The following is a 23,049-nucleotide window of genomic DNA, read 5'->3' as shown; positions in this document are numbered from 1 at the left end:
AAGACTCCGCATGCGCCACAATGTTGCTGCAGAATTCCACCCCGGAGAGAGGCAAGACGGTAACAAATGTCTTTCTAATGCACCATATTTCTGAGTAAAGATTCTACTGCAAGGCAACTTTACCTAGTTCTATTCTGGAAGAGCCCAATGCTGGAAAAACTCAGGTTCATCGAAATGTAGTAACTACAAAAGGTAATATTCATGGTTTGGAAGCTGTTAGTTTCGAAAGCAATATTTCCAGGCATTAAATACATATTGCCAGTTTTTCTTGTATTCTGAAGACTTTGTCATCACAAGAGATCTTCAAAATGATGGTTAACACTTTATTGACTAGGTTTTATCACTTGTACAATAAATTATTTTCTCAGTGTCAATTCTTACCTGCTGACAGATGGTCCTAAGCACAAACCTGGCATATTCACTCAGGTTGGCCGTTTCTATGGAAACAGTGCGCTTGATTGATTTGGGGTTTTTGGTGGAAGTCAGAACATCGTCTTCAGTGATGTCATCGAGGATACTGATGGGAGCCAGCAGACTGGTCACAGTGAAGTCATCAGTGTTGGAGGAATTAACATTATTGCTGCCCAATTCAGCATCACCTAGACATGAGCACAACACAGTCATTTGTATTCAACCCCACCCTGTAAAACCTTTCGACAGGGTGAGATCCCTTCTGTCGTAATCTCTTCCTGAAGTTACCATCTGCGGCTGGGCTGCAGGTGCATAGGCCGCAAGCTCACTGATGCCTCACTCAAACAGCCACTCGCCAGATGGGGAAGGTTCGGCTGCAAGTGCTGGCAGAATGTGGCACTTGGATGGGCTCAATTCTGTGATTGCATGATCCATCCAAACACTTTCGTCCAAGAGCCATGGGAGAATGATGTGGAGCATAGACCCAGCTCAATTTATGACTCTTTATAGTGCTGGGGTGTTGAAGCATCTTAACTGCTGGTCTGGCCGAGTTAAGCTGAAGACCAGGGATAGAACCTGGAACCTCTGTTCTGTGTGCCAGCCAGGATCACAGTATTCAACATGTTGCCTTAGCCAATTAATCTTACTTGGTGTAAAACTCTTTCAATCTAAATCTTTTAAAATATTCTAGATTGATAAAGCTCCCTTCATTTGACGTATCTTACCTAGCATCAGAATTGCCTTCAGAACTGCAAACACAGCCCCCACTTCTATACTGGTATGTGCGGCAGCTAAAAGATGGCGGTCACAGGATGAGCGTATTCCAGGAGCAGATTTACCTGTTGTAAGAAATAAAGACCTTGAAGAAATGTTTTTTTTTAAAGAACTATTACTTTGCACGCTCTCTGAAAAATACATAAACAAGGCCCAGGAGCCAGGGATCAGACATGATAAATAGAAAGGTGACAAAGATTGGCAGCACTGCAGCATTGTGGATAGCACAATCGCTTCACAGCTCCAGGGTCCCAGGTTCGATTCCGGCTTGGGTCACTGTCTGTGCGGAGTCTGCACATCCTCCCCGTGTGTGCGTGGGTTTCCTCCGGGTGCTCCGGTTTCCTCCCACAGTCCGAAGATGTGCGGGTTAGGTGGATTGGCCATGATAAATTGCCCTTAGTCTCCAAAATTGGCCTTAGTGTTGGGTGGGGTTACTGGGTTATGGGGATAGGGTGGAGTTGTTGACCTTGGGTAGGGTGCTCTTTCCAAGAGCCGGTGCAGCCTCCTTCTGCACTGTAAATTCTATGATTCTATGATTGCACTCCCCACATTTAAGACTCCGCTAACATTCCTGAACTGATAGCAGGAAGTCTACTGGCATCCTGGGTACTACCTTTATCTCGCTAATGACCCTCAGCATGAGGCAAACTACAAAGTGACCTCGAGCTTGGCAATGGACAGCAGGGAGGTCTGGCATCTTGGCTGCCTGTCCTGTATAAGTCAGAAAGGTCCAAACAAATGACTGACATAGCGTCAACAACCAGCCCCCAGAAATAAATGATATTATCGAGTGCTCGGAGACAGTGGGCAGTTCTTCCCAAGGTGGCAATGCTAGTCAGGCAGCTGCCTTCTTCACAAGGAAGATAGAGCAGGAAAGATGGAGGAAGACTGAGGGAAGCGATGGCCAGCGTTTCGACTGGAGAGTAGAATTCTGCTATCACAAGCTACTGAGATCAATGCATTCTGTGCCAACCATCCGTTTGTTATCTGGGACCAGCGAACCACTCTCAGCTTTTCCTGTCTTTCACTATGTATGATATCTAAACTATATCATTTTCAATAAACCATCTTAAAATTACTTAAACATATTTGACCATCTAACTCAAGTATCATGGCTCCCAAACCCAAAACCTTACACTGTGAACAGCAAAAGGGTTTAATCGCACAATTCCAGTTACATTGAAGCAACGTTAAAATGTCACTCTCAAGTACGATGGTGCTTTAACAGTATCGTATACATTTTTAGTTGATGCGGCCCAATACTGAGACAAATAGAGAATTGTAAAGAGTATTAAACTCACTGGCCCCATCTTCATTTCACAGGAAGTTGTTAAGATTCGCAACGCACTGCCTAAAAGGCTGGTGGAATTCAGATTGAACTGCAACTTCCAAAAGGGAACTTGATAAATGCTTGAAGGGAAAATTTTGCCGGGCTATGGGGATAAACTAGAGGAATGGGACTGACTGCACAGCCCTTTCAAAGAGCTGGCGTCTATGAGATGAACTGCTGATGTTAATCGTACTGTTATGATGAAGCCTCTTCCCTACATAGAAAGAAAGGGAGTGAAGTTTAATCATCCTGAGCCATCCTTGCCCATCTTTTAGCGGATGCACATTGACAGAAGCAGGAAGCAATCACTAGGGTATTTACTATGAACAATGGACTAGGAGCAGGAGTAGGCCATTCGGCCCCTCAAGCCTGCTCCACTATTCAATAAGATCCTTCCTTAACTGAGCAACTAATATTGTACATAGTACTCCAGATGTGATCTTATCACCGGTGTCCTGTACAATTGAAGCATTACCTCCCTACCTTTGTATTAAATTCCCCGAGGAACTTAAACCGGGAGAATTATGTGCAGCCATACTTTAAAATATTTAAAGGTTCTGCTTCCACTACCTTTTGAAGAAGAGGATTCCAGAGACTCACAACCCTCAAGAGAGAAATATGCTCCTTATCTCGGTCTTAAATGAGTGACCCTTATTTTTAAACAGTGACCCCTGGTTTCAGATTCTCTGACAAAAGGAAACATCCTCGCCACATCCATCCTGTCAGTACCCCTCAGGATCTTAAAGATTTCGCTGAAATCACCTCTAGTGGATACAAACCTAACCTCTCCAACCTTTCTTCATAAGGCAACATTCTATTCCTCGTATCCTTCTCCGAACTGCTTCTAACGCATTCGCATCCTTCCTTAAATAAGGAGACCAACACTGTACACAATACTCCAGATGTGGTCTCACCAATGCCCTGTACAACGGAAGCATAACCTCCCTACTTTCGTGATCAATTCTCCTGACAATAAATGGAAATATTCTATTAGCTTTCCTGATTATCGCCGTACCGATATATTACCCCACATTGCTTATCATTCCATTCATCTGCCTTCCCCCATCACCTCAATAACTCAGCTTACCTTGAAGTTCAGTTCTGTGTGTGTGTGTGTGTGTGTGTGTGTGTGGGGGGGGGCGGGGGGGGGGGGGGGGGGGGGGGGGGGGGGGTTGTTCTGTTTATTATCAATGCTCAACATTGAATTTGAAATGTCGTGTGCACGATTCGCCAAAAAAAAAAATTCATTAATGTACACATACTTTACTGATGTTAGTCTATCCAACTGTGAAATTGGTCAATGGGTCAACCCTCTTAGTAATTTGGATAAAGACAGCTTTTTCCTCATACCAAAACTTAAAAAGGGGAACAAGGCCATCAGCAGAAACTTACCATTAGTCTGGGGGAAAGGGCTGACTTGTGGTGTTCTGAACAAGTGCAGCAAAAGTCTGCATGTCATCCTGGCTCCGGGTTCTGCATCTGGATCACCGCATGCTGCAGGAAACATAGACTCAAAGAGGTTATAAATATCTCACAGGAAAAATAATCAGCTTTCAACACCAAAGACAGCAGTTTTCCTCTGCCCCTCTTGCACAAACCTCCAAGTTGGAAAACATTTCTTGGCATACAAACTAAACAGACTTCAAACTCCCCTTGGTCAATGCAGCTTGTGCAAGCAATACATGAATAAGTTCATAAGAAAAATGAGTGGACATCGATACTCACCAACTATTTGAGTTTTAAATAGAATAATATTTTCACCAAAAATGTCTTCAATAGCCGATGGATAATAAAGTATCAAATGATAGCTCGGCAAGGGCGGCATGGTGGCGCAGTGGTTGGCACTGCTGCCTCACGGCGCCGAGTACCCAGCTTCGATCCCGGCTCTGGGTCACTGTCCATGTGGACTTTGTACATTCGCCCCATGTCTGCGTGGGTCCCACCCCCACAACCCAAAAAGATGTTGCAGGGTAGGTCGATTTGCCACGCTAAATTGGAACTTCATCGGAAAAAATATAATTGGGTACTCAAAAATTTGTTTTTTTAAAAATGATAGCTTGGTAGCTCTTTTCTGAGTCAGGAGGTTGTAGGTTATGCAGTTGACACTCCAATGCAACTCTGAGAGCCCACTGCTTTGGTACGAGATGGATAGAGAGATTTTTGGTCTCTCAGGGAATTAAGGAACACGGGGAATGAACATGGAAGTGGAGTTGAAGCCTTACATAGAACATACAGTGCAGAAGGAGGCCATTTGGCCCATCCAGTCTGCACCAACCCACTTAAGCCCTCTCTTCCACTCGATCCCCGTAACCCAATAACCCCTCCTAACCTTTTTGGTCACTCAGGGCAATTTATCATGGCCAATCCACCTAACCTGCACGTCTTTGGACTGTGGGAGGAAACCGGAACACCCGGAGGAAACACATGCAGACACGGGGAGAATGTGCAGACTCCGCACAGACAGTGGATCCAGCGGGGAATCGAACCTGGGACCCTGACGCTGTGAAGCCACAGTGCTATCCACTTGTGCTACCGCGTGCCCTTACATCATCCTTGAGCATATTGACAGGTCTCGACAGGTCTACCCCTCCACCTATTTCATGTGTGTCCTTTGAATAGGTCATGGAACAGATGCTTGGTTTGACATCTTAAGTGGATGTAAAAATTCCATAAAAGGGCAGGGAAGTCCCCCAGCAGGCTTCCTTCAATCTCACTTTACTGCTGCTTGTGGGATCTTCCTGTGTACAGATCAGATTTTGTGTTTTTCCAACATAACAAATCACTTCAGAACAATTCATTTTACTCTAATTCATTGAAACTCAGCAGTGTTTAAGATTGAAATGTTTAGGCAGATAGATGAATCCAAGTTGTTATTTGAGTACTGCAACAAGTGCTCGAGAGCAAGTTTGGACTAAGGCATGGCGAGAGTCATTAGAACCTACAAAAACCTAACGCAATGTGTGATTTCCCTTTTCAGTCCCATCATCAAGCTGTTAACGTTCCCATAGAATCTACAGCATCCTGTAGGTCCTGTTGACTACCAGGGAGAACCGTTGTGGTTTGCTCATCATGATGACCAGAACTCTCCCACATGTCATTTCTAACTCCCCCCAACATTATTAGTCCTCAACTTTCTTTGAAGGGAAGCACAGTGGCACAGTGGTTAGCATTGCAGCCTCACGGCGCCATGGTCCCAGGTTCGATCCCGGCTCTAGGTCACTGTCCATGTGGAGTTTGCAAATTCTCCCTGTGTTTGCGTGAGTTTCGCACCCACATCCCAAAGATGTGCAGGGTAGGTGGATTGGTCAGGTAAATTGCCCCTTAATTGGAAAAAAATGAATTGGGTACTCGAAATTTCTAAAAAAAAAAAAAAACTTTATTTGAAGGCCTCTTTTTCTTGACGTCAGGTTTTATTTTCTATCCCTCAATATTTCTACAAGGTTCTCTCTTATCCATTTCCTTTGCAGGGTGAAGAGTGCCTGTTTTTCTCAACAATCCTCACAATTCAGCTGTGCGACAACTATGAATCAGTCTTCTCCACCCTTCCCTTCCCCCTTACTCCCCCCACACACCACCCGCACCCCTACCCAAAAAAAAGCACATTTCTGTTTTCTTGATGATCAGAAGAGATCACGGGCGCGATTCTCCAAGCTACGCGCCAGTCCAAGAATCACCGCAACCGCGCCATGTCACCAGCGCACGATTCTCCGAGGTGCGGAGAATAGGCTCCATTTGCGCGGGCGCGTTTGACGCAGCACCGTCCGCGGGCTGCTGGAATCGGCAGTGCTGCTGATTCTCCGGCCCGGATGGGCCAAGCGGCCGCGCAGAAAAAGCAGAGTCCCGCCGGTGGCATTCACCCCTGGTCGTTGCCGGTGGGAACTCTGCGCGAACGGTTGGGGGGCTGCCTGTGGGTCAGGGAAAAGTGCTCCTTCACCGGGGGGGCCACCGATGGGTGGGTTGGCACGGTGCATGTTTGGTACCGGGAACGGAGGCTGGAGCGGGGTGAACCGCTCCAGCGCCGTGCTGGCCCCCTGTGGGAGCCAGAATCGGTCATCCCCGCACCCGTTTGCCGCCGTCGTGAAACATTACGGCGTTCACGACGGCGCGAACATTTAGTCTCCATTTCGGAGAATCGCGCCCTTAATCTCCAATTTGGAGAATCGCTCCCCCACCCCCCACAAAACTCAAGGTTAGCGGGTTCTTCTAATTTTGTACGGTCCGAGGAGCCTCTTAAAATCTGATTCAGTTAAAAGACTCATTTCATTTGAGACATGGGCTGGGATTCTCCCCTACCCGGCGGGTAGCTGCGGGTCAGTGGCTGCTGACGTCATACCGGCGCATGCGCAAGGGAGGGGGGTCTCTTCTGCTTCCGCCATGGTGAAGACCATGACGAAGGAGGAAGAAAAAGAGTGCCCCCACGGCACAGGCCCGCCCAGCGATCGGTGGGCCTCGATTGTGGGCCAGGCCACCGTGGGGGCACCCCCGGGGTCAAATCACCCCGCGACCCCCCCCCCCAGGACCCCGGCGCCCGCCCGCGCCGTCAATCCCGCCGGTCAGGTAGGTTGTTTGATTCACGCCGGCGGGAGAGCCTTGTCAGCGGCGTGACTGCGGCTCATCGCGTGCCGGAGAATCGCCGCGGGGGCCTCGCCGACTGGCGCGGCTCGATTCCCGCCCCTGCCGAATCTCGGGTGCCAGAGAATTCGGGACACAGCGGGGCGGGATTGAAGCCGGCCCTGGGCGATTCTCCGACCCGGCGGGGGGTCGGAGAATCCCGCCCATGGTTTTGAATCACGCCGAAATCAACGAGGCAGAAGTCTCCACTCTCTGGGCTGGTTTGGCACGCTGGGCTAAATCATTGGCTTTATTAAAGCAGACCAAGCTCTGCCCACAGCAGAGCTGCTAATTTAGTGGCTGTTGCAAATTTGGTGTGGTAAGTGGAAACGTGGCACTGGTGCAGTGTGGGGGAGGGGTTGCTTTTCGCAGTTTGGGTTGAGGCACATTCAGATGGCAATTTCTCTTGTTGCTATGCAGACTGTTACAAATGTGCGTGGTGAATATTTGGTGTGTTTGCAGTTCCAAACAAAGTTATAAAGGCTGCCGAAGCTAGCCAGAAACTACTAAACAATAGATGTCAAGCCCAGGTTCGGTCAAAGATGCATTTGAGGAAAGTCTTAAAGGAGGAGATGGAGGTGACGATTAAATTAGAGAGTAAGGGGTCTAGATGGTTGAAGCATAACCACCAAAAGTTGAATAAAGAGTAGGATTGGTGGGATTAGGGTGAGAGGAAGGGATAAAAGTCTGAGGAACGGGAAGATTGAGATGGGCGGGATGTGGTGAAATGATGACTATGGGGAGAGATTTTTAGATATCTAGCCATGGAAGAATTTAAACAAAAGGCCACGGCTCCAGGGATCCGGGTTCAATTCTGACCTCGGGTGACTGTCTATGTGGAGTTTGCACATTCTTCCTGTGTCGTCTGAGTTTCTTCCGGGTGCCCCGGTTTCCTCCCACAGTCTAAACATATGCAGGTAGGTGGATTGGCCATGCTAAATTTCGCTCAGCGTACAAAAGTTAGGTGGGGTTACTGGGTTGCGGGTATGGGGTGGTGGTGTGGGCTTGGGTGGGATGCTCTTTCCAAGGGCAGGTGCAGATTCGATGGGCTGAATAGCCTTCTTCGATACTATAAATTCTATGATTCTGTCATTTCAATTACAGATTTATTTGTCAAATTTAAATTCCGTGGTGGGATTTGAAACTGTGATCCCAGATCCTTAGCCTGAGCCTCTGGGTTAGGAGCCCAGTCATATCACCTCTGTGCCACCACCATCCCCAATGGAGTGTGGAGAATAGGAGGGCAGGCAGGAAAGCACTGGGATAATGGAAACGCAGAATACTGCAGATGCAGGAAATCTGAAATAAAAACAGGATACGCTGGCGATACTCAGCAGGTTGGACAGGTGGAGAGAGAAACTGAATTTCTGGTTTGTGACCTTTCATCAGAGGGTAAATAGGTTTAGAGTAAGGGGTGGGTCACAGTTAGGTGGAGGTAGAGGTGGTGGCAAGTGTTACGTTCCGGTGCTTAGCCCGTAGGAATCACGCACGAGAGAATGTCTAGTTCTTGACGCGTTAAATGTTGATTGTAAAACAATTACGTGGGTCAGATAAACATGAGAAAAATATCCAAAACTACTAACTAGAATAAATTATCCAAGAGCTAATACAAATACTTTTTTTTTTTTTTAAATTTAGACTACCCAATTCATTTTCTCCAATTAAGGGACAATTTAGTGTGGCCAATCCACCTACCCTGCACATCTTTGGGTTGTGGAGGTGAAACCCACGCAAACACGGGGAGAATGTGCAAACTCCACACGGACAGTGATCCAGAGCCGGGCTCGAACCTGGGACCTCAGCGCCGTGAAGCAACAATGCTAACCACTATGCAACCGTGCTGCCCTCAAGCTACTACAAATATGACTATCCACTACAGCGACTATCTCCAGATTGCCTGAGGTAACAGTGTCACGTGGTTGTTCTCTCCTGCCACCTGCTGGTTGGAGGTTGCATACATTACTATTTACATGATCACAGCAGGTCATGTTATGCCCATGGACGTTGGAAGTGAGGAAGATGATGTGGAGTCAGGAATTCCAGTCAGGATCAAACAGGAGACAGAGATTGCTGATTTGACAGATAAATGACTCAGGAAGGAGAAGCTATTGTTTGTTGTCGGTGGTGATTGTGCCCAGTGTGTAGCCAAAGAAAACCATAAACATCATCCAAGATGGGGCCCAGCAGCCTGGCAGCACTGAAGTCATTGTGAGGCGATTGTAGAGAGGTAGAGTCAGATGTCACCATGGGGCTGAACATGGATAAGCAAAGGGGGAGGGAGTGGGGGCATTGGCATGGGAGGCCAATGGTCCTTAGGGAACCACACACCATGGGCTTAAGAATGTTGGCCCCACTGTTGAGGCTGAGAAGAGGAAGCTGCACCACCTACCTGAGTGCACTCAAAATGGGGAAATGTTTTCCCCACTCCCTCACTTTGCGAAGCACAAAACATCATGAAACTGAGTCATAGAATTTACAGTGCAGAAGGAGGCCATTCGGCCCATTGAGTCGGCACCAGCTCCTGGAACGAGCACCCCATTGAAACCCACACCTCCACCCTATGCTTGTAAACCTGTAACCTTACCTAAGGGCAATTTAGCATGGCCAATCCACCTAATCTGCACATCTTTGGACTGTGGGACCCAGAGAACCCAGAGGAAACCCACACAGACACGCGGAGAACGTGCAGACTCCTCACAGACAGTGACCCAAGCCGGGAATCAAACCTGGGACCCTGAAGCTATGAAGCAGATGTGCTAACCACTGTGCTACCGTGCCGCCCCACATGTAGGGTGGGAAATGAAGAGTGGGGTGCAACGATACGGTCAGACCTCCTTACCTGCTGCTAGAAGCGAGGGGAGTGCCACGTGCTGAACCACATCCTCCAGCGAGAAACACTGACGTGCAATCAGGACGGCGATAAATGTAGCCAAAGAGTCATGGAAAGAGAGATCACTCACCTACCAGGAGATTAAAAAGGAAGTAAAACAGCAACCAGTGACTTGCAAAAATGAACACATACATTGTTAATGATAGGGCGTGTTTAGGTAAAGATCCCAACAACATTTCTTGATGACGGGAGGATGGAAAAGAGGGAGAGAATAACTCCTTTTTGCAAGCGGGTTTCCAAATGTGTCATGCTAATTTGTTAGGACTCCTCAGCTGTCCCATCGTCTACCTGCACTCGCACTGATGTCAACCACAACACATGTTAGGGTAGCTCAGTGTCTACACCTCCATTCTGGTTTGCTCCCCCTCCCTGACTTCTCTGCTCAGCATTTTCTCACAGCACCACCGTTGAATGAGAGAGAACCCGATGTATGAACAGTGGCAGACATCAAGACTTGTTCATCACTTCTTCGAAAATCGACTTCAGAATGCTAATAAAATTTCTGTAAGTCGCAAGGACCTAATTTACATTTTAAAAGAAACTTAAAAGTAAATTCACTCCTATTCTTTTACGGGAGGGGAGTGTCGCTGGCTGGGGCAGCATGTGTTGTCCATCTCGAATTGCCCTGGAGAAGGTAGCGGTGAGCTGCTTTCCTGAGCTGCTGGTGTAGGTACACCCACCGTGATGGTAGGAAGGGAGTTCCAGCTTTTTGACCCAGTGACAGTGAAGGAACAGTGACATGGTTCTCAGCCAGGATGGTGTGTGGCTTCGAGAGGAATTTCTAAGTGCGGTCGTTCCCACATGCCTTCTGCCCTTGCCCTGCTAGGCGCTGAAGGTGGCTGATTTGGGAGATGCCCGTCAGCACGGCACACACTGCTACCATTATGCACAGGTAGTGGACGCAGTGAGTGTTTAAGGTGATGGCTGAGGTGCTGATCACAAAATACGGAGGCTTTGTCCTTCCTAGAAATTGAATATGCAGAAATGAATAATAGTGTGACTCAATATCAGGAACATTGCTGTGGAAGCAAGTTCCACTATCACAGGGTCATTTCCTATTGTTTATTTATGTTCAATGAAAAAAGTCAGTGAGTGTAAAGTGCATTGTCACCCCTTGAATTTTTTGTTCCCATCATCGAATGGAAGTAAATATAGCCTTTGTGGGCAGCACGGTGGCCTAGTGGTTAGCACAACCGCCTCACGGCGCTGAGGTCCCAGGTTCGATCCCGGCTCTGGGTCACTGTCCGTGTGGAGTTTGCACATTCTCCCCGTGTCTGCGTGGGTTTCGCCCCCACAACCCAAAAATGTGCAGTGTAGGTGGATTGGCCACGCTAAATTGCCCCTTAATTGGAAAAAATAATTGGGTAATCTAAATTTATAAAAAAAAAAAAAAAAAATTATAGCCTTTGTGAATTGTTCAGAAATGCTGAAGATCAAATTAATTCCATATAATTAAATGTCAATGTTGGTTTTGAAGCAATCACTAAAGGGAAGGAGCTGATTTATTGGAAGAGATCCACAGTTCCTGATGCAGTTTCAACTATCCATAAAATCCATAGAATCCCGACATTGCAGAAGGAGGCCATTCACCTCATCGAGTCTGTACCAGCCCTCCGAAAGAGTACCCTACGTAGGCGCACTCCCCGCCCTATCCCCAGAAGCAGTCCTCACCTTCAAATCTTTGGGCTCTAATTTAGCATGGCCAATCCACCTAACCTGCATATCTTTGCAACTGTGGGAAGAAACCGAAGCATCCGGAGGAAACCCACGCACACAAGGGGAGAACGTGCAAACTCCACACAGACAGTCAACAAGGAACAAAGACAAAGAAAATTACAGCACAGGAACAGGCCCTTCGGCCCTCCCAGCCTGCGCCGATCCAGATCCTTTATCTAAACCTGTCGCCTATTTTCCAAGGATCTACTTCCCTCTGTTCCCCGCCCGTTCATATATCTGTCTAGATGCATCCAAAGCGGGAATAAATCCAGGTCCCTGGGGTTGTGAGGCAGCAATGCTAACCACTGTACCACCGTGCCACCCATAACTACCTTATGCACTGTGTGCTAATTGAGCTGCCTCAATTAACAGGACCCAGTGGCATCTGTTCTGCTAGAATGTCACCTGAAAACAGAGAGATTAACGCAATGTGAACTTACATCGACACTGCAGAGCAGATCATTGAATCCCCAGACATGGTTTGAGGAGCAGCAAAGAGCCTTCAGAACACCAAGCCATTCAGAACTTAGTACAGTGCAGCATGCTGTCAGCTCAGCACAGAGATTAGCTATATCATTGATTCTGTAAAACAGAAGACAGCAAAAAAACAGAAAAAGGATGTTAGAGTTATTTGGTACAGATATTTTTATTGAGATAGTTAGAAAATAATTTTCCCTTTTAAGATACTAAAATAACTCATTTTACATTTTAAATGATAAGGAAATTATCAATACCTTTACCTCAGGAACATTTATGGGCGTATCAGAATGCCATAAGATATAGGAGCAGAATTAGGCCATTCGGCCCATCGAGTCTGCTCTGACATTCGATCATGGCTGATATGTTCCTTCTCCCTGTAACCCCTGATCCCCTTATTAATCAGGATATCCCCTAATTAATCAAGAACACCAGTTCTATGTTTAGATGCACATAGAATCTCTACAGTGCAGAAGGGGGCCATTCGAGCCATCAAGCTTGAGGTGCTGTTACCTACAGGGCTGTAGACCAAGATGCTTTGTAGCACATAAGAACATACTAAATGGAGAGGAGAGCTAATAAGGCAAAGGATTATGCTCTGAATGATGGGACCCTGGAAGGTACTAAAGATCGGAGCAGTGAAGGTTGTGGTGAAACTTGGTAGTGATCTTCAAAATTATAAATTATCCGACAGGTAAATTAGAAGAAAATGTTTCGACTTGCAAGGGAATCACAAATCAGAGGACACTTAGGCATCAGGTAATTGGCAAAAGAACCACTGATGAGATGAGATGAGAAGTATTATTTCTATGCTACAAGTCAGCCTGAAAGCGTGGCGGAGCAGATTTATGAAAAACATGCAAAAGAAAATTACAGATGTACTTGGAAAGGAAAAAAATCCAGGGCTATGGGGAAAAATTAGGTGAGCAGGCCCAACTGGATAATTCTTTCAACCTACTGGCTGGCACAGGCATCATGGGCTGAATGGTCTCCTTCTCGCCTGTGCGCTTCTGCGATTATTAGGCTGAGTCAGTTTGAACATCAGCACATGCTGCTAATTTAATCTGGAGCATTAACGAGGTGGGACGATGGTGCATGGTTTTCAACAAGCTTTGCCGCCCAGAACCTGGGTTAACTGCTGTGTGATGTGGAACATTTATGCATCAGATTTTGCACCGATTACTAGTTCCAAAGTTAAGAAAAAAATCTTTACTCATTAAATATCCACTAACATGTCGCAAACAATCGCAGAGGTCTCAGAAGGCAGTGACAAACTGGCCCATCTTACTCCCGACAGGGCAATCCAAAGCCAATCCCACTGTCCCAGGTACTTTGCCCAAAGCACGTTAAACACTGTCAGCATGGTAACTGGTTTCAGAGCTTTCAAATCTACTGCATAGAAAAGGCATTTCCATTAGTCCGGTTTGAATCAAGGGCCCCGGCAACGGAAAGGGTGTGTGCGCTACGTAAATGCGCCATTCCGCTCCCCCTTTTATTAGGTTCTCACATCACCTTGGTGACCTCTACCTGTCAGTGTCCTGATGTCCCATGCACACGTTCATGAGTGCATTGCACACAAAGCTGTAGCGGTTGGCTGCATTATCGCTCAGGATCTTCCCCAGCATGGAGTAGTTGACGTTGTGAGCCGAAGGGTTCTCAATGAAATCCAACATGAAGTCTGGATCCCACAGCAGGTTGGAGTTGGAGGGCTGCACGTTGCTATAAATGGTCTGCTTAACCTTTGAACAGGCGCTACTGAGGATAAGAAAACACATCTCATTACATTAACGTTACACATGTGGATAGGTCGATATTCCAATACGAGCTACCGCCACGCACTGCCTGAAAATTGCTACAAGCATTTAGTACTGAAACCATACAGTAGGAAATGGGCAAAGAAAGAAAAAGTTGAGATTTTTAACGCCCTTTGGTGGAACTTAAATCCATGAACAAACAGAATGGCTTGTCATGGGGGGGAGGAAACAGAGCAGCAGCAAATAAACTTATTTTGAGGTGCTTAAAAGTTGAACAAATTACTCTTCCCCAATTGGACCTGGAGAGGCCTCAAGAGTGGTCCATGGCTTTGAATGGAACAAGAGAAAACTCTTTAGTTCATCCTCTCGATTGCTCACTCAATTCATATGGGCTTCAGTGTCAAATAGCAAAGCAAGGACCAAGCAAGAAAGTTATCTCACTGGGACGGCTGGGAGAGCGGATTCAAGGTTTTCAGCACAGGCTTGACTCTTGTGATGGCTGGCTCAGAGGTTTCCATTAAACGGCACTTTCACCAGCAGGATTCTCAGGAAACCCTGCAGCCCTAGATGGGAGAATTTAGTGATGCTGGTGCTACATGGAAACTATGACTGGTTGAGATGCTTTCTGGTACCAATTCAAATATATTTGAAATCGAGCTCCGACAAATCTCAAAGAAGGTGATCTTAACCCGGGTCTTGGTGTAAAACATTGAATTGGCTGCCCATTTTACACTCTCTTCAATGGAGGTCTTGGTCAAAAGGGGCATTAAATATCTTCTGCTTCAAACCATCACCCAAAAGTTAACATTAAGAACCCATGTGGACACTGTTTCTATACAGCATTCACTTGTGACTAGAAATTATGTTTTGGCATCCAATTATGCACAGCACATGGCCAAGGATCTGTCAGGTTATTTCCATTTGGGATCAGAATTTGTTTCTGATTAATTTTATTTCAGGTGGCTTTTTTTTGAACTATGAGCTTGTATAATCATGTCATTTAACTATTTAATTTTACCCACAATTTCAGGACAAATGCATTGCACGTGATTTCAAATTGCTGGCATCATTATGCATCTCTCACATATGTCAGACTGCACCTTAGCTTTAAATTTGTTCAACCTTTTACGAAACTGCATATCTCTCCCACTGACTTTAGTGTTCAACTTAGTACATGATGCATTAACATTTCATGCAAATTTATTGAAAGATTTTTGGCGTTGTTTGTTTGAATCACAAGACAGGCTTAAGGCAAACCCAATTTGCAATGTAGGGAGAGAAGGACATTGCTTTCTGTTATGCTTTGGCAGGCAGGCCACGTCAGCATCTTTCCTCCAGTTACTGGCCACCTCACTGGTTAATCTGCTCGGGGTTCTTCAAGGTTACCGGCAAGGCAACAACCCCAGAGTCCCTATTCAACTTTTCTTGGTGACCATCTTATATTGTCAGCCTAGTTATGCGCTTCCCCAAAACAGGCAACAATCGCTCTCTATCCACTCTATCAAAACATTTCATAATTTTGAAGGTCTATTAGGTCATCCCTCAGCCATCTTTTTCCCTGAGACGCAGCCTAACCACCTTTTCCTGATATGCGCACACACTCATTTCTGGTATCACCGGTCTTCTCTGCACCTTGTCCTGTATTCTAATATGGCAAGAACTGCACACTCTGGTCTAGACAAGGTTCAAAACAGGTTGAGCATAACTTCCCTGCTTTTCATTTCTACCCCTATTGAAATAAAACCTAGTGATTTATTTGTTTCTTTTGCCGTCTTGATAACTTCTGGTGCAAGTTTGAAATTGATGTATTTCTACTCCAAGATCACTTAGTTCCTCTATCCATCCTATTCTTTCAAGTAACAAGTGACACAAGTGACATAGCCTCAAAATAAGGGAAAGTAGATTTAGGACTGAGTTTAGGAGGAACTTCTTCACCCAAAAGGTTGTGAATCTATGGAATTCCTTGCCCAGTGAAGCAGTTGAGGCTCCTTCATTAAATGTTTTTAAGGTAAAGGTAGATAGTTTTTTGAAGAATAAAGGGATTAAGGGTTATGGTGTTCGGGCCGGAAAGTGGAGCTGAGTCCACAAAAGATCAGCCATGATCACATTGAATGGCGGAGCAGGCCCGAGGGGCCAGATGGCCTACTCCTGCTCCTAGTTCTTATGTTCTTATGTCCTCCCAAAATGTGCAACCTCAACCTCACATTTATCTGTGTTAAACTTCATCTGCCACTTATTTGCCCAATCTGAAAGTTTATTAATGTTGCCCCATAGTTTTTGCACACCTCCTCAGCATTGACAACACCATCATCGAGCAACCCCTATCCCCACAAATTTCATGTCATCCATAAATTTAGAAATAGTGTTTGTGATTCCAAATAGAAACAACAATCAGAAAAAAAAATCCTGCCGTAACCTTTATGTGTGCAACACCTAACGACCAGAGGAAATTGCTCCTAATCTCTGTGGCACAGATATGCCAAGGCATTCTTATGGGATGCTCATCATTCCCGATATTAGTGATATTACAGAGAATAACTTCACTTATGAACGCAGAAAATAATTTTGTCAATGTCAAATTATGTCACTGAAGGAGCAGGAACATGCCATTACCCTTACTTCATCTTACCTTGATCGTTTTAATCTCATGAAAACACTGCTGGTCTGGTTGCGGGCTGGGTCTCTCCACGCTGCGCCCAACAAGGGTCCCACCAAAGAGGGATTCCCACTCCCACTTGCTGGCACCAGACCTCTTGTGATTGTCACCTCCCTTCCTGGCTGCCTCGCGAGGTCTGTCTGACTGGCCCTGGTGAAACTGCCCTGACTCATCTTTGAACCTGGCCTCTATTGCTGCTCTTTGTTTGAGACTGCAGCAGTCCCAGTAGTGACCACAGCTCCCAGTAGCACTGCTGGAACTGGAGAGCTGCCGGACATTGATTGATTAGCAGCTCTCGGAGGCGGGGAATTTTCCGACATGGCGGAAGTCACAACAGCCAAGGGGCTACAAAAGTCACTTGTGTCCCTCGCGCGGGTTCACGGCCAACCATTCAGCCACAGATCGGGAACCACTGGCTCTTCAAAAACCTTTAGTCCATGTCTGCGGGGTAACAAACTACAGCTTCTCTTCTAAGTACTTTTTTTAAAAATGAGATATGGAAAGAGGGGGAATTATATTGAAACATCTGTATGATTGAACACAATGCTCAGTAAGCATCAGTTTATATTTACTCTGTTCAAGTCCTTATTCTTTTAATTAAATGTAAAATAAATAAAGTGACTTGAAAAATAAACTTTCAGGGCGGAACAGTGGCGCGGTGTTTAGCACTGCTGCCTCATGCCGCTGAGGATCCGGGTTTGATCCCAGCCCCGGGTCACTGTCCGTGTGGAGTTTGCACATTCTCCCCGTGTCTGAGCGGGTCTCACTCCCACAACCCAAAGATGTGCAGGATAGGTGGATTAGCCATGTTAAATTGCCCCTTAATTGGGGAAAAAATAGATACATTTTCAGTTCATTTGTTCAATCCCCTCCAGTAAGTGTTGTAAATTTTGAAATGCTCCTTAATTCAATATTGCAATTACAGCGGGTACAAAGCTAACTGTGACAAATCACGTCATAAAGTATCGCTAGTTTGACGAAAAAATTAGGAGATCCGTGTTACATTCTGTATGGTAATTAACGTCTACTAAATGTCTGAAATGCTGGTACTTTCACATAATAATACACGGCAAAAGTGGACACAGTACATGTGACAGGAGGTAACGTGCCAAAGTTAATATTTTCTTCTCAGCAAATAGGGCAATTTAAATCCCTACAGGGAGGAAGTGAGGCTCCGCTTCCTTTTTCTTTATCCCACTTTTAAATAAACACACATCCTTTTCCAGATGTATTATCCCGAGTGATTTTGTCTTTTGCTGCAAATGTGATCATGAGAAAAGGCAATTTATTGGTGGATGTTCCCAAAAGCAAAGGGAGTTTGAGGGAACAACTGGCGTATAACTACATTGAAACTACATTGCTTCTTTCTCTTCACTCTGGAATTTTGCTTCTCACGGCACAGCGGATGCTCGCCACACAGGCTGCAGCGGTTCGGGAAGACAGATCACCACCACCAACGTCTGAAGGGCAATCGGGGATGGCCCATAAGTGCTGGCCCAGCCAGCGACAGCCACAACATGTGAAAGAAAAATGTTTTTCTGCACGGACGTCACAGGGCTGCAAAGGAGTGAGGTAGCGGCAAACAGACCAGACTGAAAGGTCAGGGGAAATGAAAGCTCTCTCTCTCTCCCTTCCATTATTGTGCATCAAAACAATGGCAGGTTTGGGGTGACCCCAGAGGCGGGAAAGGTGGTGGGCGCCCCAGGGGCGAGAAAGGTGGTGGGCGCCCCAGGGGCGAGAAAGGTGGTGGGCGCCCACCCCACCTCAAAGATAAAACAAAACAGCAGAATAATAATCTTCAATATTTAATTATTAAAACTCAAACAAATTTCAAACGTAAGAAAGCTTGTGTTTTTAAAATGTGAACTATTTTGTGAAAGTGTCTTCTTACTCGCTGGGCCTAAGCTCTGCTTAAATAAAAATTGTCCATGGTGTGAGCTGCAAGTTGCCGCTAAATATCAAAGTTCCCCCTCAGCCTGTTCAGCCCCACAATAGAGGGGCAGTGCACCAATGTTCAGGAACATTCCTCCAATCGCTGGTATGACCTCCCTCCTCCACTAACTGATCTTCCAATTGTGATCCTGTACTGCATGGGGTCACTTGAAGGTGCACACCAGAGTTTCTGACCCATGGATTGGGAAGCCCTGCCTTGGGGTGTTGCAGAAGGTGGACAATAAGAGGTTAGAACTTTCTTACTTCACCGTGGTGAAAGGACTTGAGTGATCAGAAACCCTGCCTGCATCCAGGATCTTAAGATGTTCAAGCCCAACATAATTCAAAAAACTATAAGAAAAGTTGACCTCACAATGTGGAAGGCTGGTATCTCAATGAACTGTAACCTGGAGATATAGGCCAGAGATTCATATCTGGATTCCTTGATGCTGATCTCGGTGTGATTTCTCAGATGAAAGATGAATGCAAAATATGCTTGCCCCCACAATGGAAAAGGGCAGGGGAGAAGAAATGAGTGAGAGAGAGAGAGAAAAAATTATAGGGGTTAAAGAGTGAGCGGGGAGGGGGGGGGGGGGAGAGCAAGGTGGAAATGAGCAAGGGGAAAGAGCTTGGGAAGGAAAGGGCAAGGGGGGGAAACAGCGAGGGGAGGAAACAGCGAGGGGAGGAAACAGCGAGGGGAGGAAACAGCGATGTGGAAGAAACAGCGAGGGGAGGAAACAGCGAGGGGAGGAAACAGCGAGGCGAGGAAACAGCGAGGGGAGGAAACAGCGAGGCGAGGAAACAGCGAGGGGAGGAAACAGCGAGGGGAGGAAACAGCGAGGGGAGGAAACAGCGAGGGGAGGAAACAGCGAGGGGAGGAAACAGCGAGGGGAGGAAACAGCGAGGGGAGGAAACAGCGATGTGGAGGAAACAGCGAGGGGAGGAAACAGCGAGGGGAGGAAACAGCGAGGGGAGGAAACAGCGAGGGGAGGAAACAGCGAGGGGAGGAAACAGCGTGGGGAGGAAACAGCGTGGGGAGGAAACAGCGAGGGGAGGAAACAGCGAGGGGAGGAAACAGCGAGGGGACGAAACAGCGATGTGGAAGAAACAGCGCGGGGAGGAAACAGCGAGGGGAGGAAACAGCGAGGGGAGGAAACAGCGAGGGGAGGAAACAGCGAGGGGAGGAAACAGCGAGGGGAGGAAACAGCGAGGGGAGGAAACAGCGAGGGGACGAAACAGCGATGTGGAAGAAACAGCGCGGGGAGGAAACAGCGAGGGGAGGAAACAGCGAGGGGAGGAAACAGCGAGGGGAGGAAACAGCGAGGGGAGGAAACAGCGAGGGGAGGAAACAGCGAGGGGAGGAAACAGCGAGGGGACGAAACAGCGATGTGGAAGAAACAGCGCGGGGAGGAAACAGCGAGGGGAGGAAACAGCGAGGGGAGGAAACAGCGTGGGGAGGAAACAGCGAGGGGAGGAAAGAGCGAGGGGGGGAAACAGCAATGTGGAAGAAACAGCGCGGGGAGGAAACAGCGAGGGGAGGAAACAGCGAGGGGAGGAAACAGTGAGGGGAGAAAAGAGAGAATTGGGGGAAAGAGCGAATGAGGGAAAATACAAGTGGGGGAAAGGTGCGAGTGGGGGTAAAGAATGAATGGAGGCGAAAGAGTGTGTGGGGGGGGTAGGCAAGCAGAGGGAAAAAAACAAGAGAGGAAAAGAGCGAGAAAGGAAAAACAAGAATGAAAGTTAGAGGAGGTAACGTGACGGAGGGGAAAAGCGAGAGAGGTGGAAGTGAGAGAGGGGAGCATGAGAGAGGGGTCGTAAGAGAGGGAGGAGTAAGAGAAAGCAGTGGGGGGGGGGAGAGGGTCTAGAGGGAGATAGGAGGGGGATAGGGAATGTGGAGAGGGAGAGGGGAGGGATTGTGATCCTTAGCAGACAGTTCACCCTAGATCATTCCCCTAATCTTGTTTGTAGTAGTCAATTCCAAAATAGCAGAGGGAGATTTCTGGCTCCCTTCAGACAACATCTGGTGTGCAAATAACTAGATGGCGGTAACGTAAAAAAAGACTTAAAACAATCGGGATGCAAGCTTGCTTTCAAAGGCAGAACTAAAGGTCTTAGGAGAATGAGAAATATGACCTGTGGGAACAAGAGAACTGCAGAGCATTGTTTTGAAACTGTTTCGAAGTCACACTGTCCCGAGTTGTGCTGGCCTCATGTCTCCAATCCAAAATGTTAGACGGGAGTCCGCAGACTTGCATTAATACACACAGCTTGAAAATACACACTACCACAACACGAGAATATCACAGCTGCAACATGTTGCTTGAACATTTTCAGAAGATTCCCTAGAATTTCTGGGTCCACCAGAAAAGGAAAGATGGGAAATTTGGATGTCCCAATCAGAGCCGATGGAGAGAGGCTTCAATTAGCACATTAATGGTGATCAATTCATTGTGATTCTTCACAAAGGTGTGCCACAGACCAGGGACCCTTTTAAAATTAATCACAAAGGGTTATGATTAACTGTTTGTCGAAGGAGGGTTTTCTTTTAAGGGCAGCACGGTAGCACAGTGGTTAGCATTTTGGCTTCACAGCGCCAGGGTCCCAGGTTCGATTCCCTGCTGTGTCACTGTCTGTGCGGAGTCTGCACGTTCTTCCCGTGTCTGCGTGGGTTTCCTCCGGGTGCTCCGGTTTCCTCCCACAGTCCAAAGACGTGCAGGTTAGGTGGATTGGCCATGCTAAATTGCCCTTAGTGTCCAAAAAGGTTAGATGGGGTTATTGGGTTAAGGGGATAGGGGGGGAAATGAGGGCTTAAGTGGGTCAGTGCAGACTCAATGGGCCGAATGACCTCCTTCTGCACTGTATGTTCATACAGTGCAGAAGGACGTCATTCGGCCCATTGAGTCTGCGCCGACCCACTTAAGCCCTCACTTCCCCCCTATCCCCTTAACCCAATAACCCCTACTAACCTTTTAGGACACTAAGGGCAATTTAACATCTAACAGGTGGGAGAAAGAAAGCAAGGTTTGCATTGATATAGCATCCTCCACCATCTCAGGGTATCTGAAAGCTCTCTCTACAGTCAATGGGTAAAGGAAGTACCCATCTTTGGTTGATTGTGACCCAATGATGCACAACCAATAGAGGAATTCTGTACATATACAGATACTTGCTAACACAGGACTTGAATATTACTAAAAAGAGAGACGTGTTGGCCGTACCACCCAATGATTGGCTGACTGAATGAAATTGCATGTTTCCTTAGTTGTTTGTAATAGGTGGAGCACAGGCTGCACTCAGCCAGCTCGCACTTGCAAAATCCATTCCAAAACATCTATTGTTAGATATGATTCCACGATGGTGCAGCACACACTGAACAATCCTGAGTGCGCTAATAGCTATACTAACACCGAACATAAAAAGAATAAAGTTGAGATTTTAACATGGCTCATTTGTGCTTGCTGGAAGTGACAGACATTCGTACCCAGGGACATTTTCTCTGTAAACAAGGAATATGTTTAAGCGTTGAACCTTTGTTGAATTACTCGGAAGTTTGGGAACCCTGTAATTCTCCTTCAATTTCAATGATAGCGCCTCAGCCCATTAAAGTCAACTTGGCAACCACTCAGCATTCTTTTCTACTGTGGTATAAACTGTGGTGAGCGTTTGAGCAAGATGGCACTGGAGCATGGTGACTCTCTGCGAGCTTTCCCCCACAGATTCTCTTCCTAAACCTCTTATAACCGTATTAATCTTCCAAAATGTCTCCGTTTCTTCTCTATAGTTGTAGCACTATATTCCGTATGCTTTACCCGATGTCTGGGTCTGTGTCTATGTATTGTGTATTTATCGTAATTCCTGTATTTTTTCATGTATGGAACGATCTGCCTGGACTGTACGCAGAACAATACTTTTCACTCTTGTTTCAAGTCCAAAGGGCCATCTGGACTTGAAACGTTCGCTCTTTTCTCTCCCTACAGATGCTGCCAGGCCTGCTGAGATTTTCCTGCATTTTCTTTTTGTTTTCAGATTCCAGCATCCTCAGTAATTTGCTTTTATTTCAATACTTTTCACTGTACCTCGGTACACGTGACAAGAAATGGGAATGGAAATCAAATCAAATTTGACATCCTTGCATTTGTCCAGATGAGTGCATGCCGAAAAGCTTTGGCAACATGTCTCTCGATTCTCAGCAATATTCAAACTCGATACTTGGTGAAGTGGAGGTGAAAATCCTGTTACTGGCGCTCAATTCCTCCCAAATCCTTCACGAGATTCACTCTTTAAACAATCAGCACAGCTCAAATAAGGCAAGAGTTCTCAAGTTCCACTATTCTCAGGAAGGCAGACAGCATTGTCAGAGACCCCTCCCACCCAGGCGTTGCCTTCTTCCTGACCCGTCCATCAGGCAGAAGATACAGAAGTCTGAAGACCCGCACATCCAGACATAGGAACAGCTTCTTCCCCACAGCTACTAGACTCCTCAACGACTCCCCCTCGG

The 23,049-nt window shown here is 46.6% G+C and overlaps 1 protein-coding gene across 3 annotated transcripts in view; it reads right to left on the bottom strand.

The window, feature by feature from the left end:
- Positions 1–23,049, bottom strand: part of LOC119975763 (mediator of RNA polymerase II transcription subunit 12-like protein) — a 640,706-nt gene that overhangs the window by 112,616 nt on the left and 505,041 nt on the right. For 2 of the 3 annotated variants that reach the window (XM_038815591.1, XM_038815593.1), the window contains exons 22-27: positions 13,737–13,964; positions 12,173–12,314; positions 9,966–10,086; positions 3,908–4,009; positions 1,137–1,250; positions 382–599 (exon numbers count right to left, since the gene is read on the bottom strand). In XM_038815591.1, the coding sequence (XP_038671519.1) occupies positions 382–599; positions 1,137–1,250; positions 3,908–4,009; positions 9,966–10,086; positions 12,173–12,314; positions 13,737–13,964 (925 nt within the window). The remainder of the gene's footprint in view (positions 1–381; positions 600–1,136; positions 1,251–3,907; positions 4,010–9,965; positions 10,087–12,172; positions 12,315–13,736; positions 13,965–23,049) is intronic. The other variant, XM_038815592.1, reaches the window with a different exon arrangement.

This window comes from Scyliorhinus canicula, chromosome 13 (assembly GCF_902713615.1).
Source record: "Scyliorhinus canicula chromosome 13, sScyCan1.1, whole genome shotgun sequence".
NCBI classification, from domain to species: domain Eukaryota; kingdom Metazoa; phylum Chordata; class Chondrichthyes; order Carcharhiniformes; family Scyliorhinidae; genus Scyliorhinus; species Scyliorhinus canicula.
The sequence above is the reverse complement of the archived record's forward strand: the minus strand, read 5'-3'. Positions and strand labels throughout refer to the sequence as shown.